The sequence below is a fragment of the Engraulis encrasicolus genome, chromosome 24, assembly GCF_034702125.1.
Source record: "Engraulis encrasicolus isolate BLACKSEA-1 chromosome 24, IST_EnEncr_1.0, whole genome shotgun sequence".
In the NCBI taxonomy this organism is placed as follows: domain Eukaryota; kingdom Metazoa; phylum Chordata; class Actinopteri; order Clupeiformes; family Engraulidae; genus Engraulis; species Engraulis encrasicolus.
Genome location: NC_085880.1, coordinates 7,291,449 through 7,313,506, shown reverse-complemented (window position 1 = coordinate 7,313,506; position 22,058 = coordinate 7,291,449). Strand labels below are relative to the sequence as shown.

The 22,058-nt window shown below is 44.7% G+C and overlaps 1 protein-coding gene across 2 annotated transcripts in view; it reads right to left on the bottom strand.

The window, feature by feature from the left end:
• The window catches only part of btaf1 (BTAF1 RNA polymerase II, B-TFIID transcription factor-associated), a 64,476-nt gene that overhangs the window by 11,297 nt on the left and 31,121 nt on the right, over positions 1–22,058 (bottom strand). For both annotated transcript variants that reach the window (XM_063191474.1, XM_063191475.1), the window contains exons 19-31: positions 21,665–21,868; positions 17,013–17,267; positions 16,236–16,428; positions 15,686–15,867; positions 15,395–15,551; positions 13,935–14,044; positions 11,534–11,735; positions 10,316–10,464; positions 7,097–7,249; positions 4,528–4,649; positions 4,101–4,268; positions 2,443–2,520; positions 2,027–2,156 (exon numbers count right to left, since the gene is read on the bottom strand). In XM_063191474.1, the coding sequence (XP_063047544.1) occupies positions 2,027–2,156; positions 2,443–2,520; positions 4,101–4,268; positions 4,528–4,649; positions 7,097–7,249; positions 10,316–10,464; positions 11,534–11,735; positions 13,935–14,044; positions 15,395–15,551; positions 15,686–15,867; positions 16,236–16,428; positions 17,013–17,267; positions 21,665–21,868 (2,103 nt within the window). The remainder of the gene's footprint in view (positions 1–2,026; positions 2,157–2,442; positions 2,521–4,100; positions 4,269–4,527; positions 4,650–7,096; positions 7,250–10,315; positions 10,465–11,533; positions 11,736–13,934; positions 14,045–15,394; positions 15,552–15,685; positions 15,868–16,235; positions 16,429–17,012; positions 17,268–21,664; positions 21,869–22,058) is intronic.

The window sequence follows — 22,058 nt, the reverse complement described above, 5'->3', positions numbered from 1 at the left end:
CGGTTTCATAGCAAGCTATATGCAAATTATCATTACTACCACCATCATCTTCATGACTAAAGCTGCAGTTTGAAGCGATGCTGCTGGCACAGTAGCACGCTCCCTCCTTCTCCCCCTCTTTCAGTCTCGCAGTGAAAATGTCAATGACTGTCCGCTTTCAGAGCTACATACATCCAAATAATTATATTCACCATTACAGTCATCACTCTGATTTGGTGACTAAGCAGCAATTTTGAGGAGATTCCTCCTCGCCAGGGAGGCTGTCCCCATAGTTTCCAAAAAATCTGAGGGAGACACTGAACTGTGTGAAAAGTAAATAGTTTGCAAGGCGCCGACACGACGCAATGGTGGAATGAATGAATGTAAACGGAGTCTAAGCAACAGTTACAATGCCAGTAGCCAGGCCGTGCCCTCCTAGTGACGCAACATCAGTGTTGCTACCAGTCAGGTCAAGAGTCAATGCAAGTACTTTCTGAGTTCCCGCAAATACGGGAACTCCTCCCACTTAGTTGGGAAGCAAACAATCATTAGCAAACCAAGGGAGGCCATTTGGGAAATGACGTTTGGGAAATGTTGATTGCTATGCTCTTGGTCAGACCAAGTCTCGAAGAGATTTGAAAGTCGATGATAAATCAGGCTACAATACCAGCACACCCCCTCCCTTCCTCCCTTATCTTTTTCACTCTAGCAGCTGACGTTGAGTGAAAACGTCAATGACCTGCACTGGCCTGCCGAGTGGAACAGAGATTCATTATCAGGCTTTAATGCTCGTTAATGATATTGATCCGGTACTGTGAACAAAGCAAAAAAAGAAACACAGGTTGGGTGGGTAATCAAGCTAGGGGCTATATGTTTGATTGCAGAGATGAGCACAAAAGGGACCATGTACTTTAATTACCTATCTGGGCATGGAGGGATTAAAAGAGGGAGGACAGAGACAGAGAGAGAGAGAGAGAGGCAGAGAGAGAGAGAATTGGGGGGTGGGTCTTATTCAGGAATCTTATTCAGATTATCCGTTATCAACATTAATCTTTCTCAGCTGCAGCACTTGATACGGCTTCAAATTCTATACAACGGCAAAAAACAGAAAATGTGAAAAAGAAAAAGGGTTTTTTTGCAATCGTTCCAACTGTTGATCTCCCAGCCATCACATTTGTACTTGTGCTCCTCTGCTTCATTGTAATTGATGAACGAGCATGAACCATGAACAGTCGTATATATTAATAAAACAAATATTAGTAATGCGCTTTCATGGTCCTTGTGATCTAAATGGTACAAGCTGTATCAAGAATGATGGCAGCTGCCAAGACAGACAATGGCACACACTTGCACATCCACAGCCAGGGGCTCTGGAAGTGTCTTGACAGGCTTTTGAAAGGAACCGACTCGAAGGCTTAGTTTAGATATGAATAGGTGCTGTGTTTTTTTTTTAAATGTTAAGAGCCAGATTGGAAAGCACTGACACAATATATTTGATTATATTCTGAAAATTCGGAAATAAGGAATCCAGAACATTGCACATGCGCCATGATGTTGGATTCTACAAAGCAGCTACTGGTCTGACCTCATTTACGCAAACGCCTTAAGACAAACGCACATGGAAATGTACGCTTTCTGTCCTCAAAATCAGTTTTGTGCTTAAATGTCCAAAAATATGCTGAATCACATCTCATCTCACAACGAGTACGAGAGTCTGTTCGGACTGGAAGGGGGTGGTTCTAATATCACATGAGTCAGCAACAATGATGGGCAAAATGTATTCATTAGTTAGAATCCAGTATATTCCAAATGACTTTTCAGCCAGGTTATTGGCTGGTTGAATCATCGCCTGGTTGAACTGGACAGGCAAAAAGAGGCCATTTGGAATATGTGGTACGAGTTTGTAACTGCGGAAACAATTTTGCCCATCACTGGTGAGCAATGAACAGACATTTTTCTTTTTAGAATCTCATGGCACAACTCTGCAGGGCTTGACGTGGTGTTGCCAAGCAACAACATCCACCAGAGGAGCTGAAAGTGTTCTCACCTGGATGGGCGTTCCAGACAGGATGACGCGGAAGTTGGCGGCGATCTGCTTGATGGCCTTGGAGAGCTTGGTCTTGCCGTTCTTGATCACGTGGCCCTCGTCCAGGATGCAGTAGTTGAACTTTATATTCCTGCAAAGGAGGAAGTTGAACACATTTAGATTCAGCACTAATGCACCGTCCCATGATCGGCCTACTTTTCCCATTCAAATCCGACCTGGGTCATTTCCCAATCCCACCCCCAGCTCTCTCTACCCTTTATTTAACGTCACTCCTCACTCACTGTAAGTAGGATATATGCATTATAAAATATATTTTAAAAAAGAAAAAAAAAGAGAGTCCTCAACCTTAACTACCTTTTTATTGGTGGTACAGTATTTAAGAAAAAAATTAAAAGCAGGGAAGCAAGCTGCATTACCTGAAGAAGTCGATGTCATTCCTCACAACATCGTAAGACGCTACTACCAGGTTGTGCTTCTTCACCTGGTGTTGTAACCTGTCGAGCGGTGGAGAGTGTTAGGTCAGCTTTCACCGTAACACTTGACGAAAGCACAGGGTGTCACAGTGTGTGTGTGTGCGTGTGCGTGCGTGTGTGTGTGTGTGTGTGTGTGTGTGTGTGTGTGTGTGTGTGTGTGTGTGTGTGTGTGTGCGTGTGCGTGCGTGTAGTTGGCATTTTTTTTTCACCATAGCAACATGAGAATTGATGCAGAACTTTTGTCATTAGCAAGACAATGGGTGAGTGGAAAGAATGTTTCAGAGGTATGTGTGGAATAGATAAAAACAGACAGGCAGCTAAAGTTGGCGCACGTTTGGAGAAAAGAGCAAGGACCAAGCCAGTCATGAGTCACCATTCAAATAGCTAGAGAACTACCAACTTCACCCCAATACCCAGCAGTAGTTTTAGTATTCAGTGGCAGCAGATTTGTTGGGAGTGTTTCAGTGACTGATCTGATTTATTGCGATTCGATCCATCATTCCATTGCTAACGCAATCACAGCTCAATCAAACGTTTCATATCATTGACGGCACAAGGCCATTCTAAACCGTCATGTTAGAAGTCACTACATAAAGATGTGAGTGGTGGTGCTTTCAAAATGTTCACCTGTTATGATTGTTACGATTTGTGCTTCCAACCAACTTTAAAAAATCTCATCCGATCCTGTGTACAGGTGTGATGCATTCATTGTCTTTCTAACCGTAAACGGCAGACAAAGTCAGAAGATCTGCTGCAAGCTTTCATTGGGCAAGAATCAACCTGAACGTTCCTTTGCCGATTCCAAATCAGCCGTCAGGCAGCTGTAACTTGACAAGGGCAGGGCAGGGCAGGGCAGGACAGGGCAGGGAGAATTATGATATCAAGTCTGGATACGCATCAAGGATAATATCTGTGGGTCATCTTGGGTGTCGACACCAAGCTCCACATTGACTAATCAGCTGAGTCTACATAGAGAGGTAGCCTCTTGCAGATGGGATCGCCACCAATTTCGCCGTTTACTCAAAAAAACCCACCTCTCAACATTGCTATAATAATAATTACCATGATCCATCATTACCATGGTGTAGCATCATTACCATGATTCCACTCCTCTTTACAAGACCAGTTAGCAACTTACAAGGCTTCCAATGGGAAATTGCATTGCAATCAAGTAAGTTGCTATATTAGTTAGCAACGACATTGTCGAGAAACGCACCCCTGTGATCCATGTAGGACTAAACAATGGATAGATGTTTTGTATACACCTAATGAAATTCACTTCAAGAAAAATCTTAAGTGTAGGTCGCAGTGCCTTGTAGACTGATGTGCACACGACTGAGTTGGCAAGTATGTCGTAAAACTTCTTGCTTTGCTCCGAGTGTTTGCGTATGATTTGTTTTCAAACACAGCGGCAGCCTAATGGAGATCACCTGGAAAGAAGATTCCATAGGCGCTACACAAATAAACTCGCCTCGTCTTGCATATAATTCATTTTCTGGAAACTTCTGGAAATTTAGCTGTTTTTCCCATCAGAACATGAGTTGTATAGCACAGCGTTGACTGGCTGATAGGAGTGACAGAGGTGGGCCTGGGATACTGACCGTGCTCGCTCGGTGGGCGGTCCAGTGTAGTGCAGCGGGTTCAGGTACTCCTTGGTGCAGAACTTGCCCACCTCGTCCACCCAGTGGCCCGTCAGCGTGGGGGGGCACACCACGATGGAGGGCAGCGGAGCAGAGTCCGCAGCCTTAGACTTGGCATACTCCTGAGCCCTACACGAGAGAGAGACAGACAGACAGAGAGAGACAGACAGAGAGAGACAGACAGAGAGAGACAGACAGACAGACAGACAGACAGACAGACAGACAGACAGACAGACAGACAGACAGACAGACAACATTAGTAAATGTTACCCACACAGGCAAGGAGAAGAATATGCACCAGCAAAGGGATGATAAAATACAAACTACAACCGTAACATAAAATGTATACATCACACCTGACTAAAGTAGTGGTGGTGGTGGTTCTCACCTGAGGTAGTGGTCTCCTGCTAGGATGCAGATGGACTGCAGGGTCTTGCCCAGGCCCATGTCGTCACACAGGATGCCGTGCAGCTTGTACTTATTCAGGAAGGACAGCCAGTTCACACCATCCTGAAGGAGAGATAAATGAAGAAAAAGGCAGAGTCGATGGGTGCACCAATCTATCATTGTGAGGCCACTGCTATTGGAGCAGTTCATCAAGGTGGGGCCCAAATCCTGGACACCACATGTTTTCACCCATTTTGCTGGGGTAGATTTGCGGTTACTGGTCAAAGTAAAAGTGTTAAACATTTCCTCACTGACAGGTTAAGGTTGGGGATTATTTTGGTTTGGGCACAGTTTAGTACTCTTTAGTTATTGTTTGGGTTAATGGAGGTCAATGGGAGGGCCCCACAAAGATATTAAGGTGTGTGTGTGTCTGTGTCTTCAAAACACAAGGATGTGCTGCTTTTTGTTTTTCCCAGTCTCACACACAGACGCACGCATTTACAGTGCATCCTACTGGCAAGGTGTCCCCGGTTCCAGCCTTTTTAAGTCAGCCTACGCCGCATGTCCTTGGTAGATAAAGAACGCTCATCCCCCTCTCTGCATGACTGTTCCAAAAATTTCCAAAACTTTAAAACCGAAAACTTTCTAGAAAAAAAAAGAAAAAGCTGATCCATTAATCTTCCAAAAAGTTTTCATTTTCTCTCCCCTTGCAACATTTCTTGAATAACAAATCCCATGCATCACTTCTAAAAAGGTGTGTGTGTGTGTGTGTGTGTCTCTGCTCTGGCATCGTTCCTATACTCCCTGCCTGGTGACCCCTGGGTGGGTTTTAGCTGATTGCTGCGTGGGTGTTCGCATTAGGCCGATAGATGCTACACTACAGCAGGTCATTGACTGGAGAGGACGGACACAGACACCTCCTCTGGAGCTGGGCAAGGTAGGGGGGCAATACTTTTCCTGCCATTTTCTAAATTTGTCATGTCAAAATGCAATCTGTTGTCAGCATCTCTCTCTCTCTCTCTCTCTCTCTCTCTCTCTCTCTCTCTCTCTCTCTCTCTCTCTCTCTCTCTCTCTCTCTCTCTCTCTCTCTCTCTCTCTCTCTCTCTCTCTCTCTCTCTCTCTCTCTCTCTCTCTCTCTCTCTCTCTCTCTCTCTCTCTCTCTCCTCTCTCTCTCTCTCTCTCTCTCTCTCTCTCTCTCTCTCTCTCTCTCTCTCTCTCTCTCTCTCTCTCTCTCTCTCTCTCTGCACCTCCTTCGCTCCATCCTTCCATCCTCTCCCCACCCCCCCCGTAGCCCTGTTGCTGGGAGGCAGGACCTATTTGTGATGCTGACAGATAAAAGTAGGGGTGGACCGCGGGGCCTTAGGAAAGTGCTGAGTCGCTGCTGCACTCGTAATTGAAATGTTTTGAAGAAGAGAGGCGAGTCGCCAACGGATGCCTCATCGCGTCAGCATTAACACCCCAGGGCAAGGGGGAAGACAATACATTTGATGTGTGCGTGTGTGTGTGTCTGTGTGTGTGTGTCTATGTGTGTGTGTGTCTGTGTGTGTGTGTCTGTGTGTGTGTGTGTCTGTGTGTGTGTGTCTGTGTGTGTGTGTGTGTGTCTGTGTGTGTCATTTTCTTTTTCATCATAGCAATATGAGAATTGATGCAGAACTTATTTGTCTTTATCAAGACAATGGGTGAGTGGAAATAATGTTTCAGAGGTATGTGTGGAATGTGTGCGTGCGTGTGCGTGTGTATTGGCTCATGATACACGCATGGGTTACATCACCTTTTGTTAAAAGTAGGTGCGTACACACATGCACGCACACACACATGCACGCACACACACATGCACGCACACATGCACGCACACACACATGCACGCACACATGCACGCACACACACATGCACGCACACACACATGCACGCACACACACACGCACACAAGAATGTCAAATAAATTCGACATTGGGCCTCAGTTTTGGCAATTATTCCTAGCAGACAATGTTCATGTAACGCTAGCTTCATTGTGCGAAGCAAAATAACAGTGATACCATCCTAAGATCAGATAGCAGCTTCCTTGTTAGTCAGTGAGATACAGTGTGTAACATTAGTGTACATCCTCATACCAAAATTGCTCTGAAGTTTACTGGTTCTCATCAAATGCCAACTCCCCAGACCACATGCACGCAAACAGACAAGTACATTAGGAAGTCACTGGCTTATAAACGTGACTGCCATTAAGCAATGCTGATTGGACAAGATTTTTTTTTTCTTCATAATTTTTTTTTTTTTTAAAGGCCTAGGACTTAAAGCTTGCAAGTCAAGTGAAGCTTTGCACTAAAGAGACCTGAAGTGTGCTGATGTCTGTGCTTTTTGTATAAAACAAAAAAATCAATGACACATCATTGACCATCTTTCTGGAAAATCTATGGTTGAACCGTTGCTCTCCCTATAATATACTGTGCCCTTTTCAAGCGAAGTGGCAAACGTTTTCTTGCCACCTGCTGTTTTGGATGTGCGTGCCCTGAAAAATAATGACATTTAAGGACCGTCTTCCTCTCACTTCCTCCCTTGCTCAAACTCACCTGCTGGTACTTCCTGAGTTCGGCCTTGATGGGCACGGGGATTTTGTAGTTCTCCAGCTTCCTGCTGTCCAATAGCTGCTCTAGGAAGCGCCTCTCACGAGCCTTCTGGCGAATCAGCTCGTCCGACATGGTAGGTGGGTCTGGGATCCCAGCCTGGAGACACACATTCATAAAACATACAGTACACCTTTAAAAGAACTGCCAAGATAAAGTTGTATTATATAAGATTTCAAATGAGTTGATGAGAAAAGTGTTTTTTCACACTTGTCTACTTTATGACTCTCTGAATCAAAGTGGTTGGAGTAGAGAGCAAACTTTATTTTTTGTGTATAGCTGAGTGCTGTTGAAGGTGTTGTATGCCAGCAAAGAAAAATCTCCATCTGATGCATGACCTACATCGGATTGGAGAAAATACCCGAAATACTAAATTACCTGAATCCACACCGTTTCTAACAACTCTTTATTCCGGTTCCGTGTAAAATTTCACCTTGCAGCTTCTCAAAAGTTAAAGGCAAAGAGCATCTGCAATACGATGGAAAATGAATATAAAAGCAAATTCCATGACCATCATCTCCCGGCTTTAAAACGCAGTCATCAGACAAGTCGTTTTTAAACGACCAGACCAGCGGAAGAGTAACTGACCATAAAAAAAATGGCTGACCGCAGAGAAAGTGTAGACAAACTCAATTCCCCAAGGCCATAAAATGAATAGCGTGGGTGTGTGCTCGCTGCGCATCAGATATCGATATGCCGGCACTGCCCTATCTGAAGCCGCATGTAATGAAGCCATGAATTTTTGATAGCTGAAATGAAATCAGAGATGCGCATGTGTATGAGGTAACCCGAAAGCCTGTGCAGATCTGCAGTCAAGAGTGATTATCCTGCCCCCTGCTGGACACAGGCTGAAATAGCCAATTGACATCATTCAGTGAAAATAAATACATTAAAATAAATTATTAAAGCAACCCTAAACAATCATTTCTTTAAAGAAGCTGACCTCTAAATGAATAGACAGTTGGTTCAGGTCAGTGGCGTCGACTCGCAAATACTTGTGCCTCATTTGTGTACACAATGTGTTATATTTGACTGTGCAATGGACCAGCTAATGGCCCATCTCCTCTGCATAATTACCCAAACAAAACAATGCTGTGTGTGTGTGTGTGTGTGTGTGTGTGTGTGTGTGTGTGTGTGTGTGTGTGTGTGTGTGTGTGTGTGTGTGTGTGTGTGTGTGTGTGTGTGTGTGTGTGTGTGAGTGTGTGTGAGTGTGTGTGTGAGTGTGTGTGTGAGTGTGTGTGTGAGTGTGTGTGTGAGTGTGTGTGTGCCTGTACCCTTCACGCACGCAAACTAATGCAAATAAGACATGTCACCGACTACGTAAGAAGGGACACTTTGTTAGTGAATCATTAATGCTAAGAATAAGATTTGCTAAAGAAAACACTGTTCACTCTAGCCCATGGAAATTAAATGTGTTTAAGTCACAGCAGGGTTGGTGGGTGGCTTCTACATGCATAGCCGTTAGACTGGCATGGCAGACGTCACAGAGAGACTGATTCTACATGCAGGTCAAACATTGGACTGTACATTTATGGGGTGGAAAAATACAACCCATAAGATGATGTGAGCACCGCAACGCACACGCACACACAAAATCCGTCAACTGTTAGACGTATCAATCATGCCAACTAATTTTTGGCTATTTTTGTGCCCAAGGCACATATTGCTCTGTACTATTATTACTGTTACTATGTAGCATATGTAACCAAACTATTGTTGGTATTTTTTATTTTTTATTCACCTCAACTAAACAAAGCAAAATATGCCAGCCTGCAATGACAGTGCACATCATGCGCTCATTAACCCATTTTAGCCTGATGACTCGTGTATGTTGTTTGACCTTTGCTGCCTGGAGACACATATACGCTGCATTGAGGCTCTTGAGATTTTAACTTTTTTAATGAAAATGCTGAATGAAGATTTTCTAATGCAATGATGAGGGTCTTAGGGTTTACATGCAACTCATGTCAACTACTTCATGTTTTTATGTGCATCAGAGGCTAAGATATTTAGGTTTTTAAAGGCTGAGGTCAACTTTCCCAAAAAGGGCTTAAGGATTCGGCAGTTTTTTGCAGGTGCTTCATGCATCAATGGGTCAAACAAAAACATATGCAACAAGTGTATAAGATCAGAAATACCACTGACATATCAGTAATCAGGTCTCTGTGTGGGGTGCCATTGACCCACTCCGCTTCCTCCATATCATTTTCATGTACACGAGTCTGGCTTCCTCCATGTCATTTCCATGTATACGAGTGTCGCTTCCTCTGTAATTTCCATGTATATGATCTTTGCATGGCAGCTTCCAGGTCAACTGTGTGTTTGCATGACGAGTGAAAATGGCAGTAGCCTGATAAGAGAAGAACTGTCTGGCTGTGTGTGTGTGTGTGTGTGTGTGTGTGTGTGTGTGTGTGTGTGTGTGTGTGTGTGTGTGTGTGTGTGTGTGTGTGTGTGTGTGTGTGTGCACATCCTCACGTCCAGTGGTAGTAGGAAGTGGTACTGTGGGGTTGTGTGTGTGCGTACGTACGTGTGGGTCTCCTCACGTACAGTGGCAGAAGTCTGATAAGGGTGACGCTGTTGGATCTTTGTGTGGTGTGTGTGTGTGTGTGTGTGTGTGTCTCCTCACCTCCAGTGGCAGTAGTCTGATAAGGGTGACACTGTGGGATCGTGTGTGTGTGTGTGTGTGTGTGTGTGTGTGTGTGTATGTGTGTGTGTGTGTGTGTGTGTGTGTGTGTGCGTGTGTGTGTGCGTGTGCCCTCACCTCCAGTGGCAGTAGTCTGATGAGGGTGACACTGTGTGTGTGTGTGTGTGTGTGTGTGTGTGTGTGTGTGTGTGTGTGTGTGTGTGTGTGTGTGTGTGTGTGTGTGTGTGTGTTCTGTGTGTGTGTCCTCACCTCCAGTGGCAGTAGTCTGATGAGGGTGACACTGTGTGTGTGTGTGTGTGTGTGTGTGTGTGTGTGTGTGTGTGTGTGTGTGTGTGTGTGTGTGTGTGTGTGTGTGTGTGTGTGTGTGTGTGTGTGTGTCCTCACCTCCAGTGGCAGTAGTCTGATGAGGGTGACACTGTGTGTGTGTGTGTGTGTGTGTGTGTGTGTGTGTGTGTGTGTGTGTGTGTGTGTGTGTGTGTGTGTGTGTGTGTGTGTGTGTGTGTGTGTGTGTGTCTCCTCACCTCCAGTGGCAGTAGTCTGATGAGGGTGGCGAAGCACTGCGTGGCCATGAAGCGGACGCTGTCGCTGGGGTCACTCATGCGCCCGAGCACGGGTACCACCAGCAGCACGATGTAGGGCACGATGTCCACATCCAGCTGCTCCATCACACCTGGGACATATCCAGTCAAGGACCAAGACACATACACACAACAAGGGATACACACCAGCAAATAGCCCACCAGGTATTTTAACTAGAGATGCACCGGATCCTGATTTTTAGGATCCTGCCGGATACCGGATCCACTGCTTAAGATCCTGCCAGATCCGGAACCGGATACCGGATCCTACGAAAGGGTTGAAACACATAGCCTACTCACACATGTGGGCCCTTTTTATCACGTTGGCTCAAACTATTTTGACTTAAAAGCCTCGGCTACCGGATCCTGGATCCTGGAACCGGATCCGGATAGTCTGAAAAAACCCTATTATCCTGCCGGATCCGGAACCGGATCTTGGATCCTGTACATCTCTAATTTTAACCAAATCTTGCTTTAAATAACAAAAAAAATGACCAATCCAGTCGACACATCACTGTACTACTGTATATGGATGTCAACACAGCAATTATCACTTAGCTTGCCATAAATAACATGGTGAGAGGTTTTAAGTTTAAGGACCAGGAAGCGTGCTCAACACCTTGTCTTCTTATACTTTACACTGGGTGCTTAACTTAGTCAATGAATGAACTCAAATCTCAAAAGAAAGTGAATAAAGAAGCACTCATCAGATTTCTTTTTCCATTTTTCATTTTTAATCGCCTCACATGTGAGGCGATTAAAAATGAAAAAAGAAATCTGACGAGTGCTTCTTTATTCACTTTCTTTTGAGAGATTTTAAGCTGCCAGTGTCAGAACATTGAGGTTCTCAAATCGAATCGAATCTTGAATGTTTTCGAGACGAGTCCATCTCAAGGAAACTTTCTAAACTAATTTTCAGATAATTGTGGAAAAAAAGGGTTTTTCCAGACTTCCTTGTAATGCTTGGAGCTGTTATACACCCCAATATGCTCTCTCCCTAAACGTAAAGCGAGAAACAATGCTAGGTATTCACCGTCCAGATTTATGTATGGATAGAGAGAACCAATGTTTTCCAGATCGCAACATATCACCAGTAGTCCAGTCCATGCAGACAGACTTATTCACTTCCATACAACTTTTGAGAGAGTGTTGAAAGGATACAGGCCAGGGCTTCGATGGCGCCCTCCTGCTTGGTGCTGTTGTCGATGGCCCCCAGCCAGGGCAGCACGCGCTCCAGGAACACGCTCATGGTCTCCATGGTAGCGATCTTGCTGAGGACGCCCACGCAGCGCGCCGCCATGTGACGCACCGCCGTGTAGGGGTGCTGCAGACACACGCAGAGCAGACCCAGCTGCTCCAGGAGCTGAGGAGGGAGAGAGGAGAAGGAGAGGGAAGAGGACAGGAGGAGAGAGGAGGAAAATGAGATGGAGAGGGTGAAGGACAGGAGGAGAGAGGAGGAAAGGAGGGAGGAGGACAGGAGGATTGGATATAGAGAAGAGGAGAGAAAAACAGGAGAAGCGGGAGACAGGAGAGGGGACAGGAGGGGAGAGAGAGAGAGAGAGAGAGAGAGAGAGAGAGAGAGAGAGAGAGAGAGAGAGAGAGAGAGAGAGAGAGAGAAGGACAGGAGGAGATAGAGCAGGACAGGAGGAGAGGGAGGAGGAAAGAGGAGGAGGAGAGGAGCATGGCAGGAGATGGAGAAGAGGAGAGGAAAACAGGAGAAGAGGCAGAGAGGGAGGAAGAACAGAAGTAGCAGAGGGAGGTGAGGGAGAAGGAGAGAGGGAAGGGGGAGATGAGGAGAGGGAGAAGAGGACAAGAACAGGAAAAGAGGGGGAGAAAGAAGAAGAAGAATTATGATGGTCATTATCATCATTATCATGACCATGATAATTACCAGCATTACTATTCAAGAAGAATAAGAGAATTAGAAGAGGGAGGATGACTTGGGGTCTCTTTTCCTCCAGAATGTTCAAAATCAAGTTAACAACCTTTAAATGGTTTGTGAAATTCAACAACAAAAAATCAGGCCAATCAATGGCAAGAAGATTACAGTAGCAAAGAAAGCCCTTGCTGTACATATTTCTGAATGAACAACGCAAAGGAATTATGACTGCTGCCGACGGAGGAACAAAGAGTCCTACAAATGCAGTAGAATGTCCTCAGTAACCCAGCGGGCCAGAATGCACTTCCGCCCGTTATGTGCATCGGAAGAACAAAGTCAAGTCCATCAAAGTGACAATGCATCGGTCACACCACGCTAAATGTCACGCTCTCAATTTGCCATTTTCAACGGCAGAAACAGACAGCTGCCAGAAGATAAAAGAGAATGAAAAAAATCATGTCAAAGGCTATGGTGTGACAAAATGCCAAAGACTTGGTGACCGGTGTATGTGTGGTTTGGGGGAGAGGACGTGATGCATGCTCACACTCCCATGAGCAGGCTGTGGGGGTTAGAGTAATAATAATACATCAATTTTGTATAGCGCTTTTCTAAATACCCAAAGATGCTTTACAGAACATGTAACATAAAACAAAAACATGTAGAGTAGGTCCTATGGACTTATATTCACACATATGTATAGTACACGTATGCATGTCTGCCCAAACACACACAAGCACACAGAGCAAGCCATTAGGGATGCAAATTATCGATTAATTCATTAATCGTTAGTTGGTTGCCTTATCGACCGGCGTTTTCCCCCCGAAATGTTCATGTTTCTGGGAAAAAAAACCTACTAAATCTAAAAATGTATATTTAAAACTGAGATGAAATGCTACATTTAAATGAATTCCGTTTAAATTCTTTAGACCAAGGGTGATTCAAATATTTCCACTATTCACACCCATCTTCACGCACACTCTTCTCATGCCCATTTCACCTGGGTCTCTTGACAGTTGAATTGGCGATTAATTGCAATTAATGTTTTTTAATCGATTAATGCATTTATCGATTAAAGTCGATTAATCGTAAATCGTTTGCATCCCTACAAGCCATACAAGCTGGACAATAAAGGTTCAATTATCTAGAATAAGCTTAGTGCTGGTAAATGAAAGATGAATCACCGCACACTGGTATCTTTGCTGGTAGTTTATTTGGTGAACAACGCGTTTCGCTACTGCTTCATCAGGTTCACTCTGCTTAGTGCTGGGTCGGAGTGTGGAACAGGTCATAGGACGGTGTGAATGTTGGTCAGCAGTAATTGCTGGGGGTAATTAAGGACAGCTGACAAACAGCTGCAGTTAATTTGGCCACACACTGAACACTGACAACCGGATATCCTCTTTCAGCATATTTTTGTGAAGTACGGAAATGTTATCCATCACCCACTGACCATGCGCAAGGGAGTTAATTTTCCAGCCACTCGTGTCCTCAGGCCACGCCTGTTTGAATGAAAATGTAACGTACATGTAGAAAAGTGCAAAACCGGTCTGGTAGTAAGAGTACGTCTATAAACCCTAGTGATGGCCAACCCACCCTGCATACTCAACAGGGGTATGAGTTGGCCATTGCTCCTGCTACCACCTCTAGCACTCCCCACTACCTCATGCCACCATCACTACTCACCAGGGGGATGAGCCTGGTAGCCATGGCCCCTGCCACCACCTCCAGCACCTGCAGGGAGTTCACCAGGTCCTGGGCCACCGTGTCTCCCTTCTCCAGCAACGAGGCACCATCTGAACAGGAACGCACATACTAATGAAAAACATGCATGATCATGAAACACACACCTGCAAAGCTCATCAGAGGTGGTGGGACAACTGGACTGACAAGAGTAAGGTGCTGGTTACAGTACATGTGCATATTTTTTTATCCGTTTACATGTGAACGCGACATCTGAATAAAAAAAAACCCTCCATTGTGACCAGTCAGTGTTTTAGCCCCCTATATATGGGATATTTTTTAATGTGAAACACGCATTCTAAAACTCTGTTTATGTGTAAACGCAAGGCCAAAACCAATACATTTTCAAAAATGTTTACATATGGGAACAACTTCTAAAAGTTCAGCTTAGGTTTTCCTTCTGCCTGTACTCTCAACACAGATGATTTCCCTAATTACCTAACCAACCGGGCTTACAGGATATGGTAATTAGGATCAGATGGTAGATTTGAAGGGACACTGTGCAGGAAATGGACAAAAAAGGTACTGCAACTATGCTGCTCATTGAAACTGGGCTGCCTATTGCCAAATTTGATCTTTACATGAAAGTTAACTAAGTAATAAACAAATATTTTCTAATATGGTCCAAGTAGAGTCATTTTTGCAGCTAAAAATGGCTATTTTTGGAAATTCAAAATGGCGGACCATGGGGAAGATCCCCCTTTTCATGTATGAAAAGTGCAATTTTTCCAGTCATAATGAATACTTAGAATTTGATGCTGGTGGTAAGTATTCATGAAAAAGGTAACATTAGTGAATGGGCAGCATGAATTCTGGAAATAAACAACTGAAAATCTCACACAGTGTCCTTTTAATAGGCTGGAGCAGAAATGTGTCAGGGTTTTGACTTTCTGGACCCAGATTTTTCCACCTCTGTTAATCATCATTCATCACATACAAACGGAAGATGCCATCCTTAATGCAGCACTAACTCTCTGATTGGGAGAAGCAGTGCTCTAAACATAAGAGGGTTGTGTGTGTGATGAGTGCAGGTGGGCTTTGAGAGAGAGGGAGAGAGAGAGAGAGAGAGAGAGAGAGAGAGAGAGAGAGAGAGAGAGAGAGAGAGAGAGAGAGAGAGAGAGAGAGAGAGAGAGAGAGAGAGAGAGAGAGACAGAGAGAGAGAGAGTGACAGAGAGAGAGAGAGACAGAGAGAGTGACAGAGAGAGAGAGAGTGACAGAGAGAGAGAGAGAGTGACAGAGAGAGAGAGAGAGTGACAGAGAGAGAGTGTGAGTGTGAGTGTGAGTGTGAGTGTGAGTGTGAGTGTGAGTGTGAGTGTGAGTGTGAGTGTGAGTGTGAGTGTTAGTGTGAGTGTTAGTGTGAGTGTTAGTGTGAGTGTTAGTGTTAGTGTGTGTGTGGCACTTACCCAGTCCCTCTCCCGCCTCCGCTACAGCTTTGAGTGGGCCAACCATGAACTCCCACAAGAAGGGCAACGACGCAGTCAACTCCGCTCCAAAGTGCTTGGCAACTGTCGTCAGGGAAAACTCGGCCCCTCTCCGCTGGATCAAGCTTGGCTTCTTGCCCTGTACAAATTCAATACTGCTGATAAATTCCAGGAAAATCACAAACAGAAAAATCCAGAACATGATGTTCTGATGAAAAAAAATAAAATAAATAAAAATACATCAACTACAATTTAAGATTCTGATTGGCTTACCTCATCTGTCTCCAAGGAGACGGAGTGGTTGGGGGCCACGTCTCCGGAGAGGTTTTTGGGGGGCCGGGGTGCAGGGCCCCGTTTGCTGGTGACCGCGAAGGCAGCCTTCTGGTGCAGGTAGAGAGTGATGATGCCCTTGGTCTTAGTCACCATGTGCTGTGCATCCTTCTCCGATGAGCTGCCTAGAAATTCATCTTCGCATCAGTGATTGTCTACTACATGAAATGAATGCAAGTCTATTATTTACGTGATGATGGAAATAAATACGATTGTCACATTTACAAACAGGCTTGTATGAAAGAAATGCAACCTCTAACACTAATGTTAAGAAAGTCTGTTTGGTGGTAGTGGGAGGCATTACAATGCGATATCAATTCAAGAATGTACTTAAACCAAATGATTATTGGGCATGGATTAGTCCATTTTCACTGCGATTTCCCCCTCAAAAGGGTTAGTGACAAATGGAACAGCCAGGAAGTGGCTGGTAAGTTATACACTGCTGCATATTTTTTCCTCCCTACTTAAACAGGAAGTAAGCGTATGAGCGGACCTCTGCCTCCCTCGGAGCTGCCGTTGCCGTGTCCTGGGGTGCTGGGCGGGGGTACGGGGCAGGCCGAGTTGGGCGTGAGCAGGGGGTCCACGCAGAGGGAGGAGCACAGGTTGCGCAGCACCTTGGAGTTGGGGCAGGGTGTGCGGGCAGCGCACCTCTGCAGCAGACGGGCGATGGCGGTCGCCGCGTGACCCTGGGGAGGGGACGAGAGAGGGGAAGGGGGAGGGGATGACGGGGAAAGCACAGCAACAGATAAGGGAGAGGATTTTGTTTCAATTCCAACATAGATCAAGATCTGCTGGACACAGGAAACTAGACGTGTGGGAACTGGAAGTATTACAATACAGCCATCGTGAATATGCAGAAAATCTTCAACAAAAAAAAATCTTCAGAAAAATGTCCTTGAGAGAAAATATGGCTCGACACTCCCTATCAGCAAGCCCGAAAAAGCTGATGATGGAACCTGCAATGAAGGTGAACGAAGCTCAAACCCAACAACCCTGGGTTGCCCAGCATCTGCAACAGCCCAGGACAGCATTGTTGCTAAATAGCAACTTAGTAGGCTGACTATGAGAAATTGCATAGCAACCAAGTAAGTTGCTAACTTAATTAGCAACAACGCTTTTGAGAAACGCACTCCAGAACCCAGTTTCTCAAAAGCGAAACTGGCACTGCACTAGCCTATGGGATGGGGCAGTGCAACCAAGTAAGTTGCTGAAATGTGTCCTAGTTCCTTTTCCATTTTAATATTCCTGAACTCCCCCCTCCTCCACTCACCTGCACCAGTGTGTTCTCCTCACGGCGTGCGGCCTCCATGAGAGGCCTGACGAGAGGGTTGAGCCTTTCGGGCAGCTCCCCCAGCCCCACGGCCGCGCAGGCGCAGAAGGTGTGGACGCGCAGCTGCAGCCGCTGCCACTCGCTGCCCGCCTCCGTCACGGCCGACGCCGCCTGCTGGTGCTTGGCCTCCAGCGGCGCAAACGCCTTGGAGCGCAGGTTGACGCCCGCCGTCACGTCCGCAAACACCGTCGTCACCTGGAATAACAATCAACATGAGAATCAATCAAGAGTCGTCAAAACTCCTCCTAGACATCACAGGTGGCCACGTTCACATTCAGGAAGAAAACGAAAGAGGCAGAAAAAAAAATGGTAGAAAACGTAGAAAGAAAGGCAAAAAAACAGAATGAAAATTCAGAAGGAAGATAATGTAATGTACATTTCCATTCAAAAGTCTATTTTTTTTTTTAGATATACAGCCTTTAAATGTAGATCATGTCAAGTTTTTTTATTTCGTGTAGCAACACACACTGCTGATCAATGACAACAATGGCAATTTCACAATGGCTTTCATTATGTCTAACATAGCAATTGCATAGGGGAGTGGAGCAAGCAATCATCTACACTTCCTTGAACAGGTTCCAAAGAGGTGTAGTCACTCTTAACTCTCATTTCCTACTGGGGATGTTTTAAAACTTCCTGCAGTTATATTTGAACGAACCTGGGAAGTTGACAAGGGGGCAAAATGGTCAGTTGTTCCTGGGGCCAGGGAGAGAAAGGGGGCCCAAGAATTGGCCCCTTGTTACATTCTATGTATTAAGTGGGAGAGGGGCTTTGGGGTAGCTTTGTCCTGGGCCTAGCCAACATCTGACAGCGGCTCGGGAGAGAATGCCTAGTTTAGCCCTGAGGAGGAACAAGACTTTGGCACTGACATCATCTGTTTAGAATCATGTGTACTTCCCTTACAATCAAGTGTACTTCCTTTATCATGAGAACAGAGTTCACCCCACTCAATGTATGAGGTAGTTTACAGCTGCCTGTAGATCAAATCATGCATGTGATACGCCTGCTATGAACTTGTCTGTGAGTTCAAGTGACCCAGCAGGATCTTTCCTCGTGCATGCACTCGCACACAATTTATCATCACGGATGTGTTGTAGTGAGTGCTCACATATTAAAGGTGCAAGGTGTAGGATAGGGTGCATCAGTTGCCCCCTATGAAAAGATATTGCCTTGGCCCTATAGTAAAAACGTTCTACACCCAGTAAAAACACACTGTGTAAAATATTTTGAAATTTGGATGAAGTCTACCGGGGCCACCAGCCCCATGAAAATACAAAATAATGGTGATAGTCAGAATCTTGGAATAGAAATGGACATTTTGCTGCATAAAGCTACCCAATAAAAAACATATTGTCTCAGCTCTGTGATAAAAATGTTCTATGCACAGTAAAATCACTCTGTGTAAAATATTTTTAAATTTGGATGAAGTCTACCGGGGCCACCAGCCCCATGAAAATAGAAAATAATGGTGATAGTCAAAATCTTGGATAGAAACAGGGCTGGACTGGCCATCTGGCATGGCGGGCATTTCCCGGTGAGCCCCGCACCCTCGTGGGCCCCCATTTTTTAATTTTTTTAATTACTGAAAATATAGACCCATGAGGGTGTGGGGCCCACCGGTGAGTCAGTTCTCCGGCACTAATAATAATGAGGGGGCCCCCTTAAATCCAAAAATGCCCGGTCCCTATTTATCGCCCAGTTCAGCCCTAAATAGAAATGGACATTTTGCTGCATATTGTCTCAGCTGTGTGATAAAAAATGTTCTATGCACAGTAAAATCACTCTGTGGAAAATGTGTTGAAATTTAGATTAATTCTACTGGGTCCACCAGGCCCATGAAAATACAAAACAATGGTGATAGTGAGTCCAGTGCCACATATTCCAAATATAGCCAATATAATGAACCAGCTGACCCACTGCCAGTATCAAGCAAGAGATTGCGAAGTTGTATGACTTTTGTGTGCTTCACCTGTGGGCCAACAGGATTGTACAGGTAGCTGTTAATACCTGGTGGAGCATCTGTACTAAAGCTGTGAATGCTCCTTGGAATGACCTGTGTTTTTTTAAGAAATCCCTGCAGTATTTCAATAGAGTACATACAATACAACTGTATGTGATGTTGGAAAGAGTGGCTTCCCAAAACCTGTACTTAAGTGGCTTCTAGGTATGTCATGGGTATCACCAGGTCCAGAGTCCATTGCCAAGGGCCTCTCAGGTAAGTTATGGTACTCATCTGATGGAGTAAAGTGAAATACTACCACAGGCGATGGGATAAAGAAGTAATGGCACTCTTCAATACAGTTGTATTGACTGCCTTGTAGCCTAGGCATTCCAAGGAACATTCACAGCTTTGGTACAGATGTTCCTCCATGAATTGTACTGTAGGCCCACAGGTGAAACACACAAATATAACAGTCATGCAGCTTTGCAATCTCTTGCTTGATACTAGCAGTGGTCCAAGGCAGCAAGGAATTGATGTTGTGTTGCAAAAGAGCAAATTTGCCTAAATATAGCAGTTTGACCATCAGTCTGTCCTGAGACTGAAGTCTGTGTTAGTGGATCGACTGAATACACAACCTGCTTAGATATTCCTTCTGTTTGTGCTCCCAATACAGGTGATCTCACTAATTACCTCAATCAACCTGGCTTAAGTGGTAATTAGGATCAGCTGGTTCATTATATTGGCTGGGGCAAATGTGTCACACGGTTTGTCCACCTCTGTTTTAAGACAATGGCAAACCTAGATTCAAAAGCTACAATCCAGTGCCACAGATTCCAAATTACCTGGTTTTACCTGTCCAATTGCCCTAACTGGAAAGGTAAAACTAGGTATGTTATTTGGAATATGTGGCACTGGACTTCAGCTTTGGAATCCAGGTTGCCCATCACCATCACCATTATTTTGTATTTTCATGGGCCTGGTGGACCCGGTAGAATTCATCTAAATTTCAACATATTTTACACAGAGTGATTTTACTGTGCATAGAACATTTTTATCACAGAGCTGAGACAATGTTTTTTATTGGGTAGCTTTATGCAGCGAAATGTCCATTTCTATTCCAAGATTCTGACTATCACCATTATTTTGTATTTTCATGGGGCTGGTGGCCCCGGTAGACTTCATCCAAATTTCAAAATATTTTACACAGTGTGTTTCTACTGGGTGTAGAACATTTTTACTATAGGGCCAAGGCAATATCTTTTCATAGGGGGCATCTGATGCACCCTAGTGTAGGATGTAGCCAGTGTAGGTATTGCAACTATGCTGCTCATTGAAACTGTGCCGTCTATTGCCAAATTTGATCTTTTGATGAATATTTTCCAAATAATAAACTAATATTTACTATAATATGACCAAAGTGCAGCAAGATTAGGAGCTAAAAATGTCTATTTCTGGAAATTCAAAAGGCGGACAATGGAAAAGATCCCCCCTTTTCATGTATGAATAATGCAATTTTCCCAGTCATAATGAATACGTAGAATTTGATGGTGGTGGTAAGCATTCGTGAATGGGCAGCATGAATTCTGGAAATAAACAACTAAAAATCTTACACAGTGCACCTTTAAGTCCCACATGGCGGGTTTGTGGGTGTGTGGCCATCACGTCTTCCACTGTGTGCAGAATTATTGGGAAAACAAGTATTATGCACACCCTTCATTACAAATTATGTGCATTACCCGAAATGGTTCAATCCAATAGGTTTTCATGTTCATACAGGTTGGAGTTGGTTAAAATACACAAAAGGCATGATGTGATGAAGATATTTGTTTGTCTGTGTGGCCTGTGTGCGAATACGCATATGTTTGCATGTACAGGGTGAATAGTGACCTCCCTACTGATGGACCTCTCACTATATTTATGCATACGTCACACATGTCGCAGGAGATGGTTGTGTGACCTGTGTGTACATATTAAGTTTGTTGGTATGTGTGTTTTGTACGTACACATGAAGTGAAGTTACAGTTTGTGTGTAATCTGTGTGTATGCATCAAGTCAAGTGTGTGTGTGTGTGTGTTCTGTATGTGCACATTAAAGTCAAGTTACATAATATGTGTATGCATAAAGTCTAGGGCTGTAACAATATTGTATCGAACCGAGAAATCGTGATACACAGAGTCACGATACTGTATCGTGATACAAGGAGGCCGTATCGTGATACACCCTTTTAACGTTTTGATGCCAATCAGCCCAGAAAGCAACCACATGATATGAATTGATAGCACTTCCAAGCATCATCATTATTATATAGAAACTTTTTAAAATGATTAGTAGCCTCTTGTAACCTATTCTACCTATAAACTATCATAGTTTTTATTCATAAAGTTTATAATGTTGGCAAATGTGAAATCGTGGGGTGTATCGAACCGTAGGTCATGAATCGTGATACAAACCGAATCTTGAGTTGAGTGTATCGTTACAGCCCTAATAAAGTCAAGTCACGTGTGTGTGTGTGTGTGTGTGTGTGTGTGTGTGTGTGTGTGTGTGTGTGTGTGTGTGTGTGTGTGTGTGTGTGTGTGTGTGTGTGTGTGTGTGTGTGTGTGTGTGTGTGTGTGTGTGTGTGTAAGCGTGTTATCCACTGTGAGCCACTGACCAGTTCGTTTGCCTGGTCGATGGTGAGCACGGTGCAGGTGAACCTCTCGTGCACGGTGAGGCCCGAGTCCGCCAGCAGGGCGATCAGCTGCTTGCACTCTGTCTGCATGCGCGTGAAGGGGATGGCGATCTCATCGTAGTACAGCTGCTCCGACAGGATGGCCAGCAGCCGCGGCTGAACCAACCCAGACACCAACTCACTCTCCTGGGAGAGAGAGAGAGCGTGCGCGAGAGAGAGCGTGCGCGCGAGAGAGTGAGAGAGCGAGAGAGCGCGCACGAGAGAGAGAGAGAGAGAGAATAAGAATAATAGGCCCAACAACTTGCAAATAACATGGGGGTTTAGAAAAAGTAACAATCCGGAGAACCTGCAGGTTTCAAAAGGGAAAAAAAGCACA